Genomic DNA, 16,890 nt, shown 5'->3' with positions numbered 1-16,890 from the left:
GGTAAGAGAGAGTACAAGGGTGTTCTTTTAATTTTAACTGTCTGATCTGACTGTATTGGTGGAGAATGAAAAATGATTGGTTAGCAGGGGAACCCACAGTAACCTAGCTATTTTACTGACAGGAACAGTGATCAGCAAAATACCTAGTAACTGACAGATGGTGTTTACCACAAAGACACTTACATGATGAAGCAGCAGGAAACAACTACTGTGTCTGACAGGATTGGAGGTTAAAGAGCGAGTGAGACATACAGACAAAGACAACAAACACCACATGCAGAGCAGAACAGTGTATAGATTGACCATGTACAGACTCAGTGAGCGCAACCTGACCACTCAGTGAGCGCAACCTGACCACTCAGTGAGCGCAACCTGGGAGAGAACAAGCTACAGAGCAAATCCTCCTAACACAAAACACCTCTGGATACTGAATGCACACTAAACTACTATATACAACTTACCTACCAACAATTCAAATTAGTCGTCCAAAATTATACTCAGTTTCTGGCATCTTCCACAATATTTGGAGACAACATCTGATCACCCAACCTGGAAAATCCTTAGTCAGTTTGTCAGAAAGGTAGTAAAAAAAATATTTCCAGAAAATGTGCAGCTGCCAAGAACAAAACCAAACATAGACACAGATGCTGTAAAGGAAACAAAAGAATCCCTGAACCTCTGCTTAAACCTTAGCACCTGAGAGACAAGGCAAGACCAACATAAGTCAACATCCCAGTCAAGATCTATCTTAGAATTCTCCATCAGTTATAGGACCCATTGTCGTCTATGGTAGTTACATCTGCTGTTCACTTTCTAACCAGCTGCTCCTAAAGTATCCCCAGACTACAGCACAAAACCACAAATAAGGCAAAAATCACAATCCAATAAATATCTTTTGAATTGCACACTCACCTCAAGGAGAGCGATTCACCATAATAAAGCCTTCATTACAGAGAGATTAACTTAGAGGAGAACCATGTAAGCAGCAGGTTTTGGGGTTCGGTTTACAAACACTAACAAACCCAACAGAACCTCATGACAGCGACATAGCTAGACCTAACCAAATCATAACAAAACAAAAACCGAAGTATTTCACACATTAAATAATCAAGTCCCAAAAAATCTGAAAGAATTGAAATGCTACCTTGCCCTTGAGAGAACACAGTGGCAGAATTCCTGACAACTGTAACTGACACCAAATTAGGCAAAGCCTTGGGCGACCTCGTGCAGACTCCATGATCATAGCCTTGGTATTGAGAGACGAAGCTATAGGCAGACTCTCTCGAATTCAAAATAAGACAGTCCACAGAATTAGGTGAAAACTGAGCTTTACTCCCTAACCTCGAGCCAAATGTATGAACATATAACATACAGTACTTCCCACAGATCATGCAGATACCGCAATGTATAATCAGGATTGACATATTTTTTACAACATTGTACCACTAATAATATAATGTAAATAACCCCACTCTCAATATTCCACATCCTGGCCAAAACATTCCCAGGGGAAAACTACAGTGGCTTGGACAAGACTTTGGGAAGCAAACATCCTATTGGCTTAGTGTGTGAGAGAGAGGTGACAGCAGGTTGAACCGGTGTGTTCAGCAATGAGTGTGTCACTCACCGTCACAGGTAAAGGTGATGGGTTCTCTGAAGTGATCACTGATGACCGTAACCTTGACGCTGACCCCTAACCCCTGCTGAAGCTCTTCGGGCCCCACTGAGGGTGACCACACAAACCCAGAGTTCTTAGAATGGACGCTGCACGGATGTGCCGACCTCAACCTGAACAGAACCACAACAAACAGGAATTATTAGTTATTAACAGGTAACACACAGCCTGACAAAGAATTGACCGTAACCGCAGACAGCCATTACTTCAGGCCAGTTTGACCACAACCACAACAATATCCTTACTGAGGATGACAGGGTGATGGCGCGACACGTTGATACTTACACGTCAAGCATGTGACAGAAGGCAGCCACCTCCTCGTCTCTCTCCTCCGACACCTGGAAGAGTTCGTAGCCAAAACCGTTCATCCTGGGACCCAGGGACACCTGTCAATCACAGAGTCAGTGTGACAGTCAGTCATGAAACTAGACTTTAATAAACGGGTCTGGACTGAAATAAGCTGGGTTAAGACCAAATGACACATTGCAAGAAGTTCCTCTGTCCGAATGGAAGGTGGACCCCTGTGGTACTATCCCGGCGTCAACAGCAGAAACAGTCTTTAAATGACCACGTACCATATTACCCAAACAGATGAAATCACAAACCTAAAATGTCTGGAACGGTGGATGTCTTCCATAGGTAGACAGAAGGTCTACTTAAACACTGTACTAGCACAAGTGTTAAACAGACTGTGTTAAAAAAAAAAAAACGTCTTGATAATTTTTGTATTTCTGTCCTGTTACAATCCTGTAAATCAATGCATTAGAAATTATAAATTGCAAACTAATCTATTTAATGCCATCAATCACTAATCTTTTTTTTTTTTAAGAAAGCCCAAATATTAACTAAGGGTGAGATAATGTTCACAATAGGAAAAGGCTGTATTTAATCTAAGCCATGTAATGAAGCTGTCAAGAGTGTCATAACCCTGTCATAGTTACCGGGTCGGCCGACACTCGGCGGTGGTTCTTGTTACTCTTCTGCACAGGTACATATGTACGGGGGGGCACCTGAGGGGGGAGGGTCTTACTCCGAGCTACCGGCTTCCCTGACTGGTCTCCGTTGGCCCGCCTACCCCTTGGCGACGACCAATCCCCATTGAGTTTGGAGAGGGCATCGTTGAGGCTCTCGTAACTAAGCATCTCCCCGGACGACAGTTTGGGCTGGTCCACCTCAGGGGTGAACAGGTTGACATCCCGGGGAACTGTAGTTTGTCTGGGGGCCAGGAGGGACTCAGACGACTGGGCAAGGGGGGTTCTGGGCGGTACAGTGGGGGGGACGTCACCTGGAGGAGGGTGGAAGCCTTTTGGGGGGGCCAAAAGAGGACCATAGCTAGACCCTGACCCCCCATAGCTGGAGCTCAGGTAGTCTCCCTTTCCTGGACTCTCCAAGATATAGAGCGGCTCTTTCCTGTAGATGTCCCGTGGAGGGGTGGACCTGGCTGGGGAGGGCCGCGGAGAGTGGGACCCCCCAGGCTGGAGGTGGTCGAGGGAGGGGTCAGAGCCAGACAGCCCTCTCAGCAAGCTTCCCCCTCCGGGAGGACTGTGGCCGGGACGGGGCGGGAGGGCGGGGCCATGGCTCTGGCTCTCCCGAGGGGGCAGCACGGGCACTCTGCCCACACCCTGGCTGCTAGGCCCCTGGCCGTCCACCCCCTTGTCCTGCTTGAGTCTGGACAGAGCATCATATTCCATCTGGAGGGCTTCGGCCAGTACCAGCTCTCTCTGGCTCAGGCCCAGGGAATCCAGGCCCCACGGACCATCGCTGTCTTTCTGAGTCTGAGCTGCCGACATGGTCCCACAGGGGGAGCCACCGCCGACAGGAAAGGGAGGGAGGCGAGGAACACCGGTGCTAGGGCTTCCCCAGAAGAAACATGGAGCTCAGAATACACTCTGGAACGGGAGAGAGAGGGAGGTTATCAGAAAGAGTCAAACAGAGGAACCAAAGTCAATGTGAGAAAAGACTAACGGTTGTGAATACATGCCAATGTAATGCCTGGTTCAACTCAGCAGAATTACAGGCCAGATTCCTGATCCCCCCATGGGCATGTTTCAACCATAATATGGCCTCACTCCTTCACGGTACACAGCTGAGGAAGTGCCCCATGAGCACTGAAACATGTCTAAAGGAAAGAAGGTGGTTCAGCATTCTCTAACCTTATACACCTCTTCCTCTTACCCTCTCTCACAGGAGATTCACATACGACATCCCTCTCCATCACTGTCTCGGTCCTGAACCAGACAAGCCAACACGAGGCTAGCAAACCTGGCTTGTCTGGTTCAGGACCGAGACAGTGATGGAGAGGCATGTTGTATGTGAATCTCCTGTGAGAGAGGGAAAGAAGAGGTCTGTGAGAAGACAATGGAAGACAGAGCTATAACGCCGTTTTTTACTGCCTCTGTTACACACGAAGGACGGGGGGCACCTGACCTTTCCTCACCCCGGTTACCATGGAGACCAGGCGGGCCACTCTCACAGAAACACAGAGTCTGACCTTTGACCCAGAACACCCTCCTTCAGGAAGTTCTCACTGGTTGGGTAGGCATTAAGTGATGGAATTCCAAAGAAATGGAGAGGCCTTTTCAAGTCTGCTCAATTTGCAAGATAACTTTTCTTTCATTTTAAATGACAAATTAAAACAATGACTCCACCATGGTTTGACAGTTAAATATTGTCTCAATAAACACTTATAATCACATATACAGGCTAGCCATAGTCAGCAAAAGATCAATGAGCAAAATCTACCCTCATAATAGGATGAAGGCTAAGCAGAATGGGAAGCTAAATGAAGCTATTTGGAAAACATGGTTTGTTTTGTATTATAGCACTCAGGTCCCAGGGAGAGAATATGCTGACTCAACACAGAGTGTAACATATGGGCCATTGGAAAAGCAGACTGAAACAATACAGTCCTTCCAACAAACCTTGTGTACTGTGTGCGTGTGTGTGTGTGTGTGTGTGTGTGTGTGTGTGTGTGTGTGTGAAAAAGAGAGAGGGACAGAGAGTGAGTGAATTTGAAAGTGGAATTTAAAACTTTATCAGCACACAACCTATCAACACCTTTGGCAAACAGCTTCCATTTCATCACTCTGTTCCTTTTAAGAGCTTTTGTAAAATGTGATGTGGCCAGATACATTAGGGAAATAGATCACTCCTTCACTGAACCAGACTGGCATGAACAAAGCATGTGAGAATACATTAGAGACAGCTCATAACTCCTGTACTGAACCAGACTTAAGGTGTGAGGAAGCATGTCAGCCAAAACCCAAATGTGTTTATAAACACAGGCTCAGCTCCAGACATCAGCAGATGAAGAGTTTGACACACGCACAAACACGCACACGCACACACGCTAAATCCCCAATGATCCCATTGAACAGAGCAGTCCATTTGCACATTGACGCGAGCTTCCACCATATGCATATGTTTCCCAGCGCTGAGGGAGTGGAAATGGTTGCTAATTAGAGCCTCCACTGGCCCCTTTCTGCAAGTCTGCAACGATGCAGCTTTTATTACTGAAGTGAAAAGCCCCATGACATTTCTGAGAAATCTCAAAGAAAATAATGGATAGGCGTACCAAATTATTTAAAGCGTGCAGTATATAATATTTAATTTGAATTTCACGCCTGTTTTATTTAAAAAGTAGAACATGAATTAGATCAAGTCTGTCCTGAAGTTGACTGTCACACACACACACCTGGATTATCATAGGTTTCTGAATAAAAAGAAATACAAATATAAACTTGAGGAAACAAGTAAAAAAACACTTCAGGGATACCTATACTTGGGGAGACACAAAAAGTTATTTCCATTCAAAATCTAATCTTCCCTAACCCTAAACCTAACTCCTGACCCTAATTGTAACTTTTTGCCTAAACCTAACCCCAAAGAGAGAAAATACCCTTTAACCTTGGGGTCTCACCAGATGAGAAAAAAATGTGAACACACACAAGAGATAGGGAAAGAGAGCAGTAACAAGAAAATGCAGATGTATGCTGTCTCTCTTACCAGAAGATATTAGTCAACTGATCCACTAGAACAATTCGGACTATTCTGGAGGCTCTGGCATGGGAAGGCCAACAGGGCCTGACCCAATAGCCCAGAGGGAGCAGCACAAAATGAGATCAATGAAAGAAGGGAAGGTGGGGCTGGATCCTACCCTCCATGGATTCTTCACACAGGGGGCAGACTGCAAGGCTTTTAGCCCAGGGGAAGCAACCCAGAGTGGGGCTGAGGAGAGTGGAGGGAGGTGGATACAGAGGCAGCGTCACATTGTTGGAGAAAGATGAACTGGGAGTGGTTAGAGAATGGGGGACTGAGGCCAGATTCAACCCCCTGGAATCTGTCCCCCAGAGGGATATAATCCCATTCAATTGGGGGGTCCCCAGATTGAAAGAACAAAGGATGAGTAGGGGGGGGTCTGTGTGTGTCACGTGAGTACGGTCAGACTCAGACACGTTCACACGGCTTTGCAATACAGAGACAAAGAGGCCGCTGTCATCGCCACACCCCTCCCCCTCCGACCCACCCACCCACTGGCCAAAACTATTAAACACACACACACACACACACACACACACGAAGCACTGAAGAGATACACCAGTATCCCTCACTCATCCACCCCCCCCCCCTCTGTCATCCACCATCAGCCCTTCGTCAGTCATTCAACATCAATCTTCTTGTCTTTCATCCACCAACCACGCTCCAATCCTTCATCTCTGTCCCCTAAGAGTCTTTAAACAACCTGGACTGACAAAGCGTTTCGGAGTCAATAGTGAAGACCTGGTTTTAGAAAATGTGTCAGAGTCTATAGTTAACAAACCTGGTCTTAGAAAATGTTTTGGAGTCTATAGTTGACAACCTGGTCTTACAAAGTCTTTCAAGGCCTATAGTTGACAACCTGGTCTTACAAAGCCTTTCAAGGTCTATAGTTGACAACCTGGTCTTACAAAGCCTTTCAAGGTCTATAGTTGACAACGTGGCCTTATGAAGTCTTTCAGAGTCTAAAGTGACGACCATTGAGCTTGATTATTGTTAACAGAAGCAAAGACTCTCTATCTATCTCTATCCTTCGTTAGATTGCTTTTGTGTGTGTGTGTGTGTGTGTGTGTGTGTACCTGCATGTAGTCTTAAAATGGATTGGATACTGTACACCAATGCCAACTCATTCAGTCAGAAAATTAGTCAGCACTCAACATCCCACAGTATACAGCAGGGGTATTAAAGACAGACCTTCAAAGCCTGTTCCACTCCCTTTTTCCTCATTAATCAGGGACAGAAAACTCCGGCCCCCGTAGAGCAAGAGTTCAATATTCCAGGACTATGGTACGAGGTGTGTATCGGCAGATAGAAGCCATGGCAACATTTTACACTCCCTTGGCATATGTCCCAGGTTACCATGATAGATCTTAGCTTTGGTTTTCAAAATAAACACAAGAAAATCAGGGCAGGATAAAGTCAAAGTACACCGCAACTGGAACCTACGACTTTTAACACTTCATTAGTAGATCTCCTGATGTAAAGCAAGTTTACTGTGCGCCGCGGTTGACATCGACATGATATAAACAACAATAATACAAATGCCATTGAGGGCATGTTGTTTCCAAAGACATATTACACATCATTATCAATGATGTTAGACTGAGGTCGCCAAGGCCAACAGACTCCCCAGCTAAACCCAGGTTAACTCCTGACATCAGTGAAATGTTGAAGACACTTAGGATTAAGAGGGGTTGTTAGACCAGTTAGACCAGTAGTGTTGAAGCGCATGCATTGTTAACAATCAGGGGCTTTAGGAGCAGAAATGCTAATATTAAACGTCTACACTGCTAAGAATAAACAGGGAATAGGAGTGGGTTTATTCAAGGCTGTGGAGGTGTGGATCATTTCTAAATGCTTGTAAGCTATTTTATTAGCTGCAGTTAGGCGATCCTACTTGGTGCGAGCTGAGCTCGGCCAAGAATCACGTCATGTTATGTGAATATCTCCAATAAAAGCAATAGGCTTTTATATTATGGCATAACTTCCTCTGTTTGGAGCAGAACAATAGGACAGTTGATCCCAGAATGGAATTAGGTAGAGCCAATCTTTCCTATTCATTTAGGATTAAGGCCTGGCTTGCAGATTGCTCCTATTAAGGCATATTGCCGGGTCTGTTCAACAGATGGTGATGAGTATGCACTTTGCACTACATTATGCTACTTTAGACCAGGCTCAACCTCTGAATGTATGTCGTGTGGCTTCGATTATCATTTTACAATATATTGAATCAGATTGTTATGGAGAGAAAGAACCTGATGCCAGGTCCAAACCTGGCCACCTGATAAATACAAGTCCTGAGGTATGATTAACTTTGATTATAGCATGACCTGTCACTTTAAGGATAGGACTGGCTTTGGAAAAACTGATCCTGTCAGTTGTTACTAGGCTGGGAGTTACACCAGCTGCAGTTTGGTGAAGAGTGGGAGAAAGACAGAGAGCCAGGAAGAAAGGGGGGGAATGAGAGCCACAGGGAGGGTGGGAGTATGCATGTGTTCTGGGTTTGGGGCATCTGGTTCCCATATTCCAAAGGTTACATTAATTTACAGATCGGATAGAAGGTAAACACTGTCCTTCATAAAGTTCAATGCAAATGCTACATGGTCATATAGCTTTTAGACATGCATAGCGACCTGGCTCTTAATAACATGTTTTTTCTCCTATGGAAGTGAAAATAAATCAATTACGTTTCTTTCGCTCTCTAGTTTACAAAGTGATGTCAGCCGGACATTTTGCATGCATGTTCAATACTAAGGCTAGGTGTGTATTGTTTATTTTTCGTTATAAACCTGACACATTATGCACATATGCCACGCGCTTTTAAAACTCCCAACTCCTTCCTTAACATTGGCACAATTAGCCCAGCAACATCTGTTTGAAGTCACAGTTCGGTGGATATTTCGTGACATGGCCGACTGAATGAAACCTACCCACTTGACAGCTTGTGACTTCAAAACAATGTCACAGCGCATATCTCGCTTTGGTTGGTTTCACCGTGGCACCCACCTAACTTGTCACGCTGTTTCATGTCATAGCCGAGGTTTGATTACTAGGATACGTTGTACCAACACAAAAACATCTCCAAATATTTATTTATGTTGCCCACATTGTGGGCCTAGCCTATTTTGTTTATCATTTCGTATACTGCTTCGATAATGATTATAGAATCATCTTAATAGCTAGACCCAGTTCCTTGGTCTGCCATTGAACAGTGTTAGCGCGACAGCAATAGCGCAGTCGATATTTTACTGCAAGCAGAGTATGAGCGACCAACTTCATTTCTCACGAAATGCACCATGCAACAAAACACATTTTTCCGTTTGCTATGTAACGTCTGCGTGGACGTTGATTATGAATTCCAGTAGAAAAATCCCGTACCTGCTTCTGCTCTATGGCCGCCAACGGGTTGGTGCCATAATATCCGAATTATTCTGCTTTCAGGCTGCTCAAATATTGATTCCACATATTGTTGTTTCCAAACTGTATCCAACAATTAATCGGCCGTAGTTCCCGGTGTCTGATATTGTTGATATAATACGCATAACCCCGATCGCAAATTCGTAACCGCGTCCCTAATTGTTGAACAATACAGCAGGCTCCTCTCGCCACCATAACCCAGTTATTTTGTCACCGAGTTGCTGAGGTTTTAGGTTTTTCTGATGCGCTGCGCATCGCTTTCTCATCAGTGTTTGTGGTGTGTGGTGGTTCGAGGGGTGTGTGGTAATAACCTGGAGGAACGTGACCTCTGGCGGTCAGATTGTATAAAGCGTCCCCTATTTTCTATCACCATTTTTAATCATATCATAATTTCACAGTCAAAACAAAATAATAATACAGAGACGACGGATAATACAGACAAATCAGAGGAGAAGGTGACAGTGTGCAAACAGGCAATACATAGGCTACACTAACACAAACATGGCGCAAAGAATACATTACAATAAAAGGGACAAAACGTGAGATTCGAAAAATATCAGGGATTCCAGTATTGAACGTTTGCCAGGTGGATTGAGCACTTTATCAGTAATGAATACAGTCTGGTGAGGACAGGTATCTGGATTCAGGGCTGGGTGGAGATGTGGGCCTCTTCATGAGCATGGAGTTGGGGAAGCCCTGAAGAAGATAATACACTTCAAAGCTTAAAGGACACATACTTGAACTAAAATGACAAACATAACATAAGCTTGCACTGTGAGTTTTCACCTTGTTCTCCAAACATGAGTCCACCACCTGGAAGTCCATTGGCTGACCATTCCATTCTATGCCGCCTGACTTGCACCAGTGACCTTGCCTTGTGTTACCTCATGTGTGATGATCCGAAGTGACTGCTGCTGCTGCCAAAAGAAAAACTAGAAGAGAAAGTTGGGACTCCTTTTGAGAGCCCATTAGCCCAGTACCCCCCCCCCCCCCCCCCACCTAGGCTTATGGCATTAAAGTGATGGAGTGATCAGTGTTAATTCTGCTTTTGAATAATTTAACAAAGTTTGCTTGAAAGTGATTAACACTCTGTACAAATGCATGCACTTGTTATCCTGCTACAATTACGCCTTGTCCAAAGTGTCACACGCCTCATCGTAAACTACCCATAAAGTGCACATTCAAATAGGAGACAACACGCTGTATTTGTGTGTTGTTAATGTATCATGTGTTCTGCAGTAGTAAACTAGGTCACACACATTTATCTTTATGACATTCTCTCTCTTTCCATTAAAAGTAAAATATTCCATGAATATAAAACGAGGGTGATACATTTTATTAAAAAAATCCAATACAGACAGACAGCTGTGGTGAGTCCACAGAGAATCTTTCTAGCTCACACTGCTGGTTGTGGTGGTCCTGGGTGACAGGGAGCTATGCCCTGCTGATGAGCCATGTTGTCCCAGAGTGGTCCTCTGGAGTGTACTGGGATCTACGCTGAGCGAGGACGCAGTCTGTCAAGATGCTTGAAACGCTGCTGGATCTGAGGACCTGTGAATGTTTGGACCTCCTAACGGGGAAACGGCCCAGATATATGCTTTCATCACAACTGTGTTAAAACCGAGTTCAAATTCACTTGGTTTCAACTATGGGCGTTTCGAGTTACTGACTGATGACTGATGATGTTGTCTCATCTGCATAGCCAGGTAAAACAGTTTGGGGGATAAGGTCATTTGCAATGGCAGACTTACCTAGACACAGTTTAGGACAATGTACATATTATCTAATTAGATTGCTGGTGTAGAAAAAGCCCCCAATTAAAGGCACTGTAGGACACTATTTCAGTCACTGGCTAAATCCCATATAAATTGCAATGAACCCCATCTTCGTCCCCTCGGCTCTAAAGGAGTAAAGGAGCTGCTAGTGGAAGACAACATATAGGGACTGTTTAAGCAACAAGGACATGTTACACAAAATCCACTTGAGCCAACATTCACAACACAATACACAATACTTCAATTTGTGACCATATGGAGTGAAGGAAAATTAGATTAGATTAGATTAAACTTTATTTTAATTGAACAGTGCTAGTACAGTACAATGAAATGCAATTAGCATCCAACCAGAAGTGCAGAGGGCAGAAAATGTACAAGTATTTAAAGGTATATAGGTATACGTATATTACCAATGGAATGTGTAATGTGCAATGAATGCAAATGCAGTACAAATGTCAATACTAAATTAAAATCATATTAAAGCATATTTTTTACCTGAACATTCATAAAAAAACCTAGGCTATTGAATGCAGCTCAGTTTCCTCCAATATAGCGTCAATGTTGGGAAGTACCATAAAACAATGCAGGGGACGGATGGAACCAATTAAATTAAGGAAATCTGCAAGACTTCAGTAAATCCCCGCTAAACATGTCACACTGTCCTCCCCTCTGCCCTCCCAAAAAACTCAACCCTCCCCAGAGCAAAGATAAACGTTCCAAAACCCAGCCCAGTAAAAATCTGCCGGCCCCTAGTAGGAGGATGAAATAAGAATTTTTTTGTGAGATAATATCTGCCTTATTACTTTAATAGCTACATAAGCCTGCCCTCTGGAATTAAAGGGTAATCTTGAATTGGTATGAACACAATGTCCTTTTGATCTCATGGATGATCAATTGTAGTTCTGTCTATGAATCTGAGAAAGATAGCATTATCTTCAGCTGCAGCTCATAGCTGTTGGACAAGAAAAAATGGTGCTTTATCATTTGAATACACACATGTTTCACAGCATTTTAGACAAAATGGTGCAACTTCTCTTATGCATTCCCACATTTCTCGTAGTTACATGAACACACAACAATCTAATACAGTACAAAATTATTTTGAAAGGTTTTAGCATGTTTTTTGGTTGATTCAGTTCACATTTAAGACAGATGCATATTTGAGTTCATCTTCATACAGAGAGTTGTGTTTTTGTATTCATGTTTTTTCATCCATCCCTTTTTTCCTCTCTTACACATTATGTTGTCATATCCAATTGTATCTCCAGCCCCGTCTCATCGGAACAACTCCCTGTCTATTTGAGAGAGAGATTGTGGCAAGCCTTCTTCTGAGGTTTACTTGACAGAGCCCTTTGCATTTTCCACCAGGAAGTCTTACCAGGAAGTCACATGGGTCACATGTGTGGGGGCATGCTCAGTCATCTTTAATTCACAGATTGTGTTTACAGATTCCCAATCAACTACATTTTGTAGGCGATTACATTTTGGAAATGCATTTTCAGTTTTGCAAAATGCCACAGAATTCTGTGTTTTGAGATATTTGTATAAATCAGCATTGTTCCAAGAAATGGTTTTACTTCACTGAGAAAATTGTAAATTGATCTGCTGTTGGGATTTTTTTATGTGTGTTCATTCATCATACTGTGAGGTAAACCCTATGTTTTTAAAAGGTTATTTGAGAAACCATTTTAACGTGGATTCTTTGGAGAACTCTAAAAGCCACCCTCAGTAAAAGATCTCCAGATTTTCCAGGAACCTTTTCTTCTTGCAGAGTGGCATTTTGACATAAGATAGTGACTGATGCATGTCCAGTCATGTTTTTAGTTTTTTGATCTTTTCTCACATTTATATAGTCTTGATACATTTAATGTGAAGAGCATCACCTTGTCAGCATTATGCTAAACACGAGGTACAGTACATTACATTTGTCCTATGCTACTTCTCTTCATGTCCTTCTGTTTGCTTTAAAGTTGATATTTATAGAAAAACAATGCGTAGTTAATGTTCTACCCAGAAATAGTCTTATATTGTCCAAGAAGATTACACGAAGACACCCAAACACACACTCACACTCTCTCTCTCACACACACAAACATATTTGCAAATATATTTTGGGGGCTTTTTAGTTGTTTAAGGGGAGAAGGCTGAAGGAGAGGTCGCAAACCATGCCATATTATATGAAGAGATGGGCAGACCACCTACTGTCGTTGTATGACTCCTGTGCAGATGTTGGGCAAACCAGTGAGTAAAAGTAGGTTAACCGCTTAATGATGTCTTAACATTTTGATCCAAGCAGAATTATTGTCTTCCAGCTTGTCCTTTCCCCCACAATGCAGGCCACATGCCCACACCCTCTCCTCTATCTGTCTCTCCCTCTCCCCCTACTCTCTGGCTCTCCTTCTAATTCTCCCTCCCCCTTCTTTTCTCTGACTATCAGTTCATGACTAACATAAAGTTCAGATGAACTTTGAGAATAATTAAACATCATAATAGACTTGTTCTTTTGTTCCTTCCTTTTTTCAACTGTGTTCAGTAGGATTTCAGGCGTGTTAGAGAAGGGAGGAGACAGGGAGGGAGTGTGAAAGAGGGAGAGAGAGAGAGAGGAGGGAGTTGGAATCGAGAAACTGAGAGGAAAGTAGAGGGATGGAGCCCATCTTTTGTAAAGGGTATCAAATTAACAACATGCCAAGGGCTTCCATTTACAAAAGCTTCAAGGGCTTATAGCTCTACCAAGAAACCCCTCCACAGCCCCCCATGGCTTCCAACATAATCAAGGCGGATTTGATAACCTTGGAAGATTGGGGATGGGGGGTGGGAGGGTTTATTCTCTGTCTGCCCCCTGCCACCTTGTTGTGTCAGTGTGGGTTAGGGTTAAAATCTTTTTCTGAATGTATTCTGTGTTTTTCGTATTTGAGGTGTTAACTGCATCATGTGAGTATAGTAACCTTGGGTGCCACATTAACAACTCTGATTGAAACTAGTCATATCAGAGTCTCGTTCTCCATCTCTTTCACCATCTCTCTCTCTCTCGCTTCCTTCTTTCTCTAATTTAATTTTGAAAAGGACTGGAAAGGTCCCCATATTAATGGCCACTTACAACCTCCTTCTCCAGACAGCTAGGATACAGTACACACCTGCTCTTCCTTTGTCTTTGGCTGAGTTGCAATCTTGCAGTCTACAGTGGATATAAAAAGTCTACACACCGTGCCAGGTTTTTGTAATGTAAAAGAGTGAGACAAAGATAAATCATGTCAGAACTGACCAATAAAGTGAACAATTCAATTGAAAAACCAACTGAAATCTTTGAGGGGGAAAAATAAAAAATACAAAACTCACAATAACCTTGTTGCATACGTGTGCACACCCTTAAACTAATACTTTGTTGAAACACCTTTTGATTTTATTACAGCACTCAGTCTTTTTGAGTCTATTAGCGTGGCACATCTTGATGTGGCAAAATTTGCCCACTCTTCTTTGCAAAAGCACAAATCTGTCATATTGTGAGGACATCTCCTGTGCACAGCCCTCTTCAGATCACCCCACAAATGTTCAATTGGATTCAGGTCTGGGCTCTGGCTGGACCATTCCAAAACATTAATCTTCTTCTGGTGAAGACATGCTTTTGTGGATTTGGATGTGTGCTTTGGGTCGTTATCGTGCTGAAAGGTGAACTCGCTCTGAAGGATTTGTTCCAGCTGAAGAGAAACAGCCCCAAAGCATGATGCTGCCACCACCATGCTTAACTGTGGGTATGGTGTTCTTTGGGAGATGTGCAGTGTTGTTTTTGAGCCAAACATACCTTTTGGAATTACGGCCAAAAAGTTCAACATTGGTTTCATCAGACCATAACACATTTTCCCATGTGCTTTTGGGGGACTTGATGTTTGTTTATGCAAACTTCAGCTGGGCTTGGGTGTTTTTCTTTGTAAGAAAGACGGCTTCCATCTTGCCACCCTAACCCATAGCCCATTCATATGAAGATCACAGGAGATTGTTGTCACATGTAGCACACAGCCAGTACTTGCCAGAAATTCCTGCAGTTCCTATAATGTTGCCCCTTGGAAGCCTCCCTGACCAGTTTTCTTCTCATCTTTTCATCAATTTTGGAGGGATGTCCAGTTCTTGGTAATGTCTCTGTTGTGCCATATTTTCTTCACTTGATGATGACTGCGTTCACTGTGTTCCATGGTATATTCAATACTTAGGAAATTATTTTGACTGATATCTTTCAACAATGAGATCCCTCTGATGCTTTGGAAGCTCTCTGCGGACCATGGCTTTTGCTCTGAGATGCAACTAAGAACATGTCAGGAAAATCCTACAAGAACAGCTGAACTTTATTTGTGATTAATCACAGTCACTTTAATTAATGGCAGGTGTGTAATGATTTCTATTTAACATGAGTTTGAATGTGATTGGTTAATTCTGAACGCAGCCACATGGTGTGCACACGTATGCAACCAGGTTATTGTAAGGTTTTTAATTTAAAATGTTCCCCCTCGAAGATTTCAGTTTGTTTTTCAATTGAATTGTTCACATTAAGAGTGATAAGTCATATTAAGAGTGGAAAATGTTCTGGCATTTTCACAGGGGTGTGTAGACTTTTTATATCCACTGCATTTACATTACCAAGAATATGAAATCTCAGCCCCACCAGCTTGAGCCTGTATGCGAGACTATCCAAGTCTGCTACTAGGAGCTGGCACATTTCTTCAAGTCTTGGTCCATGTAGCCATTAAAGTAGCAACATATCATTCAAAATGTAACATGTAGTCTCTTTTTCCTCCTCCATAACAACACAATCTGGCTAATTAGGGATTCTAAATATTTTGTACCAGATTAAGCCACAAAATAGAAATACGATTGAGATGTGCACCTTTTTATTAATGCCAAACAAACACAGGAACAGATAAAGGCAAATAGAGAAATGGAAAACAAAAAAAAATTATGTATAAAATAAAACACATACACGTATATACAGGTGCTGGTCTTATAATTATATCATCAATATAGAATATCATCAAAAAGTTGATTTGTGTCAGTAATTCCATTCAAAAAGTGAAACTTGTATATTATATTCATTCATTACACACAGACTGATATATTTCAAATGTTTATTTCTGTTTATTGTGATGATTATAACTGACAACTAATAAAAATCCCAAATTCAGTATCTCAGAAAATAAGAATATTACTTAAGACCAATACAAAAAAAATATTTTTAGAAATATTGGCCAACTGAAAAGTATGAACATGAAAAGTATGAGCATGTACAGCACTCAATACTTAGTTGGGGCTCCTTTTGCCTTAATTACTGCAGCAATGCGGTGTGGCATGGAATCGATCAGTCTGTGGCACTGCTTAGGTGTTAAAAGAGCCCAGGTTGCTCTGATAGTGGCCTTCAGCTCTTCTGCATTGTTGGGTCTGGCGTGTCCTCTTCACAATACCCCACAGATTTTCTATAGGTCAGGTTAAGGTCAAGCGCATTTGCTGGCCAATTAAGAACAGGGATACCATGGTCTTTAAACCAGGTACTGGTAGCTTTGGCACTGTGTGCAGGTGCCAAGTCCTGTTGGAAAATGAAATCTGCATCTCCATAAAGTTGGTCAGCAGCAGGAAGCATGAAGTGCTCTAAAACTTCCTGGTAGACGGCTGCGTTGATCTGGGACCTCAGAAAACACATTGGATCAACACCAGCAGATGACATGGCACCCCAAACCATCACTGACTGTGGAAACTTTATACTGGACTTTAAGCAACCTGGATTCTGTGCCTCTCCTCTCTTCCTCCAGACTCTGGGACCTTGATTTCCAAAGGAAATGCAAAATGTACTTTCATCAGAGAATATTACTTTGTTCAAAACCCTTTAATGATGAAAAAGATTTTGAGGACCGTGACGTCGCCCGGTATGGTGCAGCCGGGGCCCCACCCTGGAGCCAGGCCCGGGGTTGGGGCTCATATGCGAGCGCCTGGTGGCCGGGCCTATCC

The 16,890-nt window shown here is 42.9% G+C and overlaps 1 protein-coding gene across 2 annotated transcripts in view; it reads right to left on the bottom strand.

Annotated features, from left to right (window-relative positions):
- pik3c2b (phosphatidylinositol-4-phosphate 3-kinase, catalytic subunit type 2 beta) overlaps positions 1-9,385 on the bottom strand; it is a 41,991-nt gene extending 32,606 nt beyond the window's left edge. For both annotated transcript variants that reach the window (XM_029113900.2, XM_029113901.2), the window contains exons 1-4: positions 9,089-9,385; positions 2,617-3,564; positions 1,961-2,061; positions 1,628-1,788 (exon numbers count right to left, since the gene is read on the bottom strand). In XM_029113900.2, the coding sequence (XP_028969733.2) occupies positions 1,628-1,788; positions 1,961-2,061; positions 2,617-3,465 (1,111 nt within the window). In that variant the 5' untranslated portion in view covers positions 3,466-3,564; positions 9,089-9,385. The remainder of the gene's footprint in view (positions 1-1,627; positions 1,789-1,960; positions 2,062-2,616; positions 3,565-9,088) is intronic.
- Positions 9,386-16,890: the final 7,505 nt, after the last annotated feature.

The sequence above is a fragment of the Esox lucius genome, chromosome 17 (genome assembly GCF_011004845.1).
Source record: "Esox lucius isolate fEsoLuc1 chromosome 17, fEsoLuc1.pri, whole genome shotgun sequence".
In the NCBI taxonomy this organism is placed as follows: Eukaryota; Metazoa; Chordata; class Actinopteri; order Esociformes; family Esocidae; genus Esox; species Esox lucius.
The sequence above is the reverse complement of the archived record's forward strand: the minus strand, read 5'-3'. Positions and strand labels throughout refer to the sequence as shown.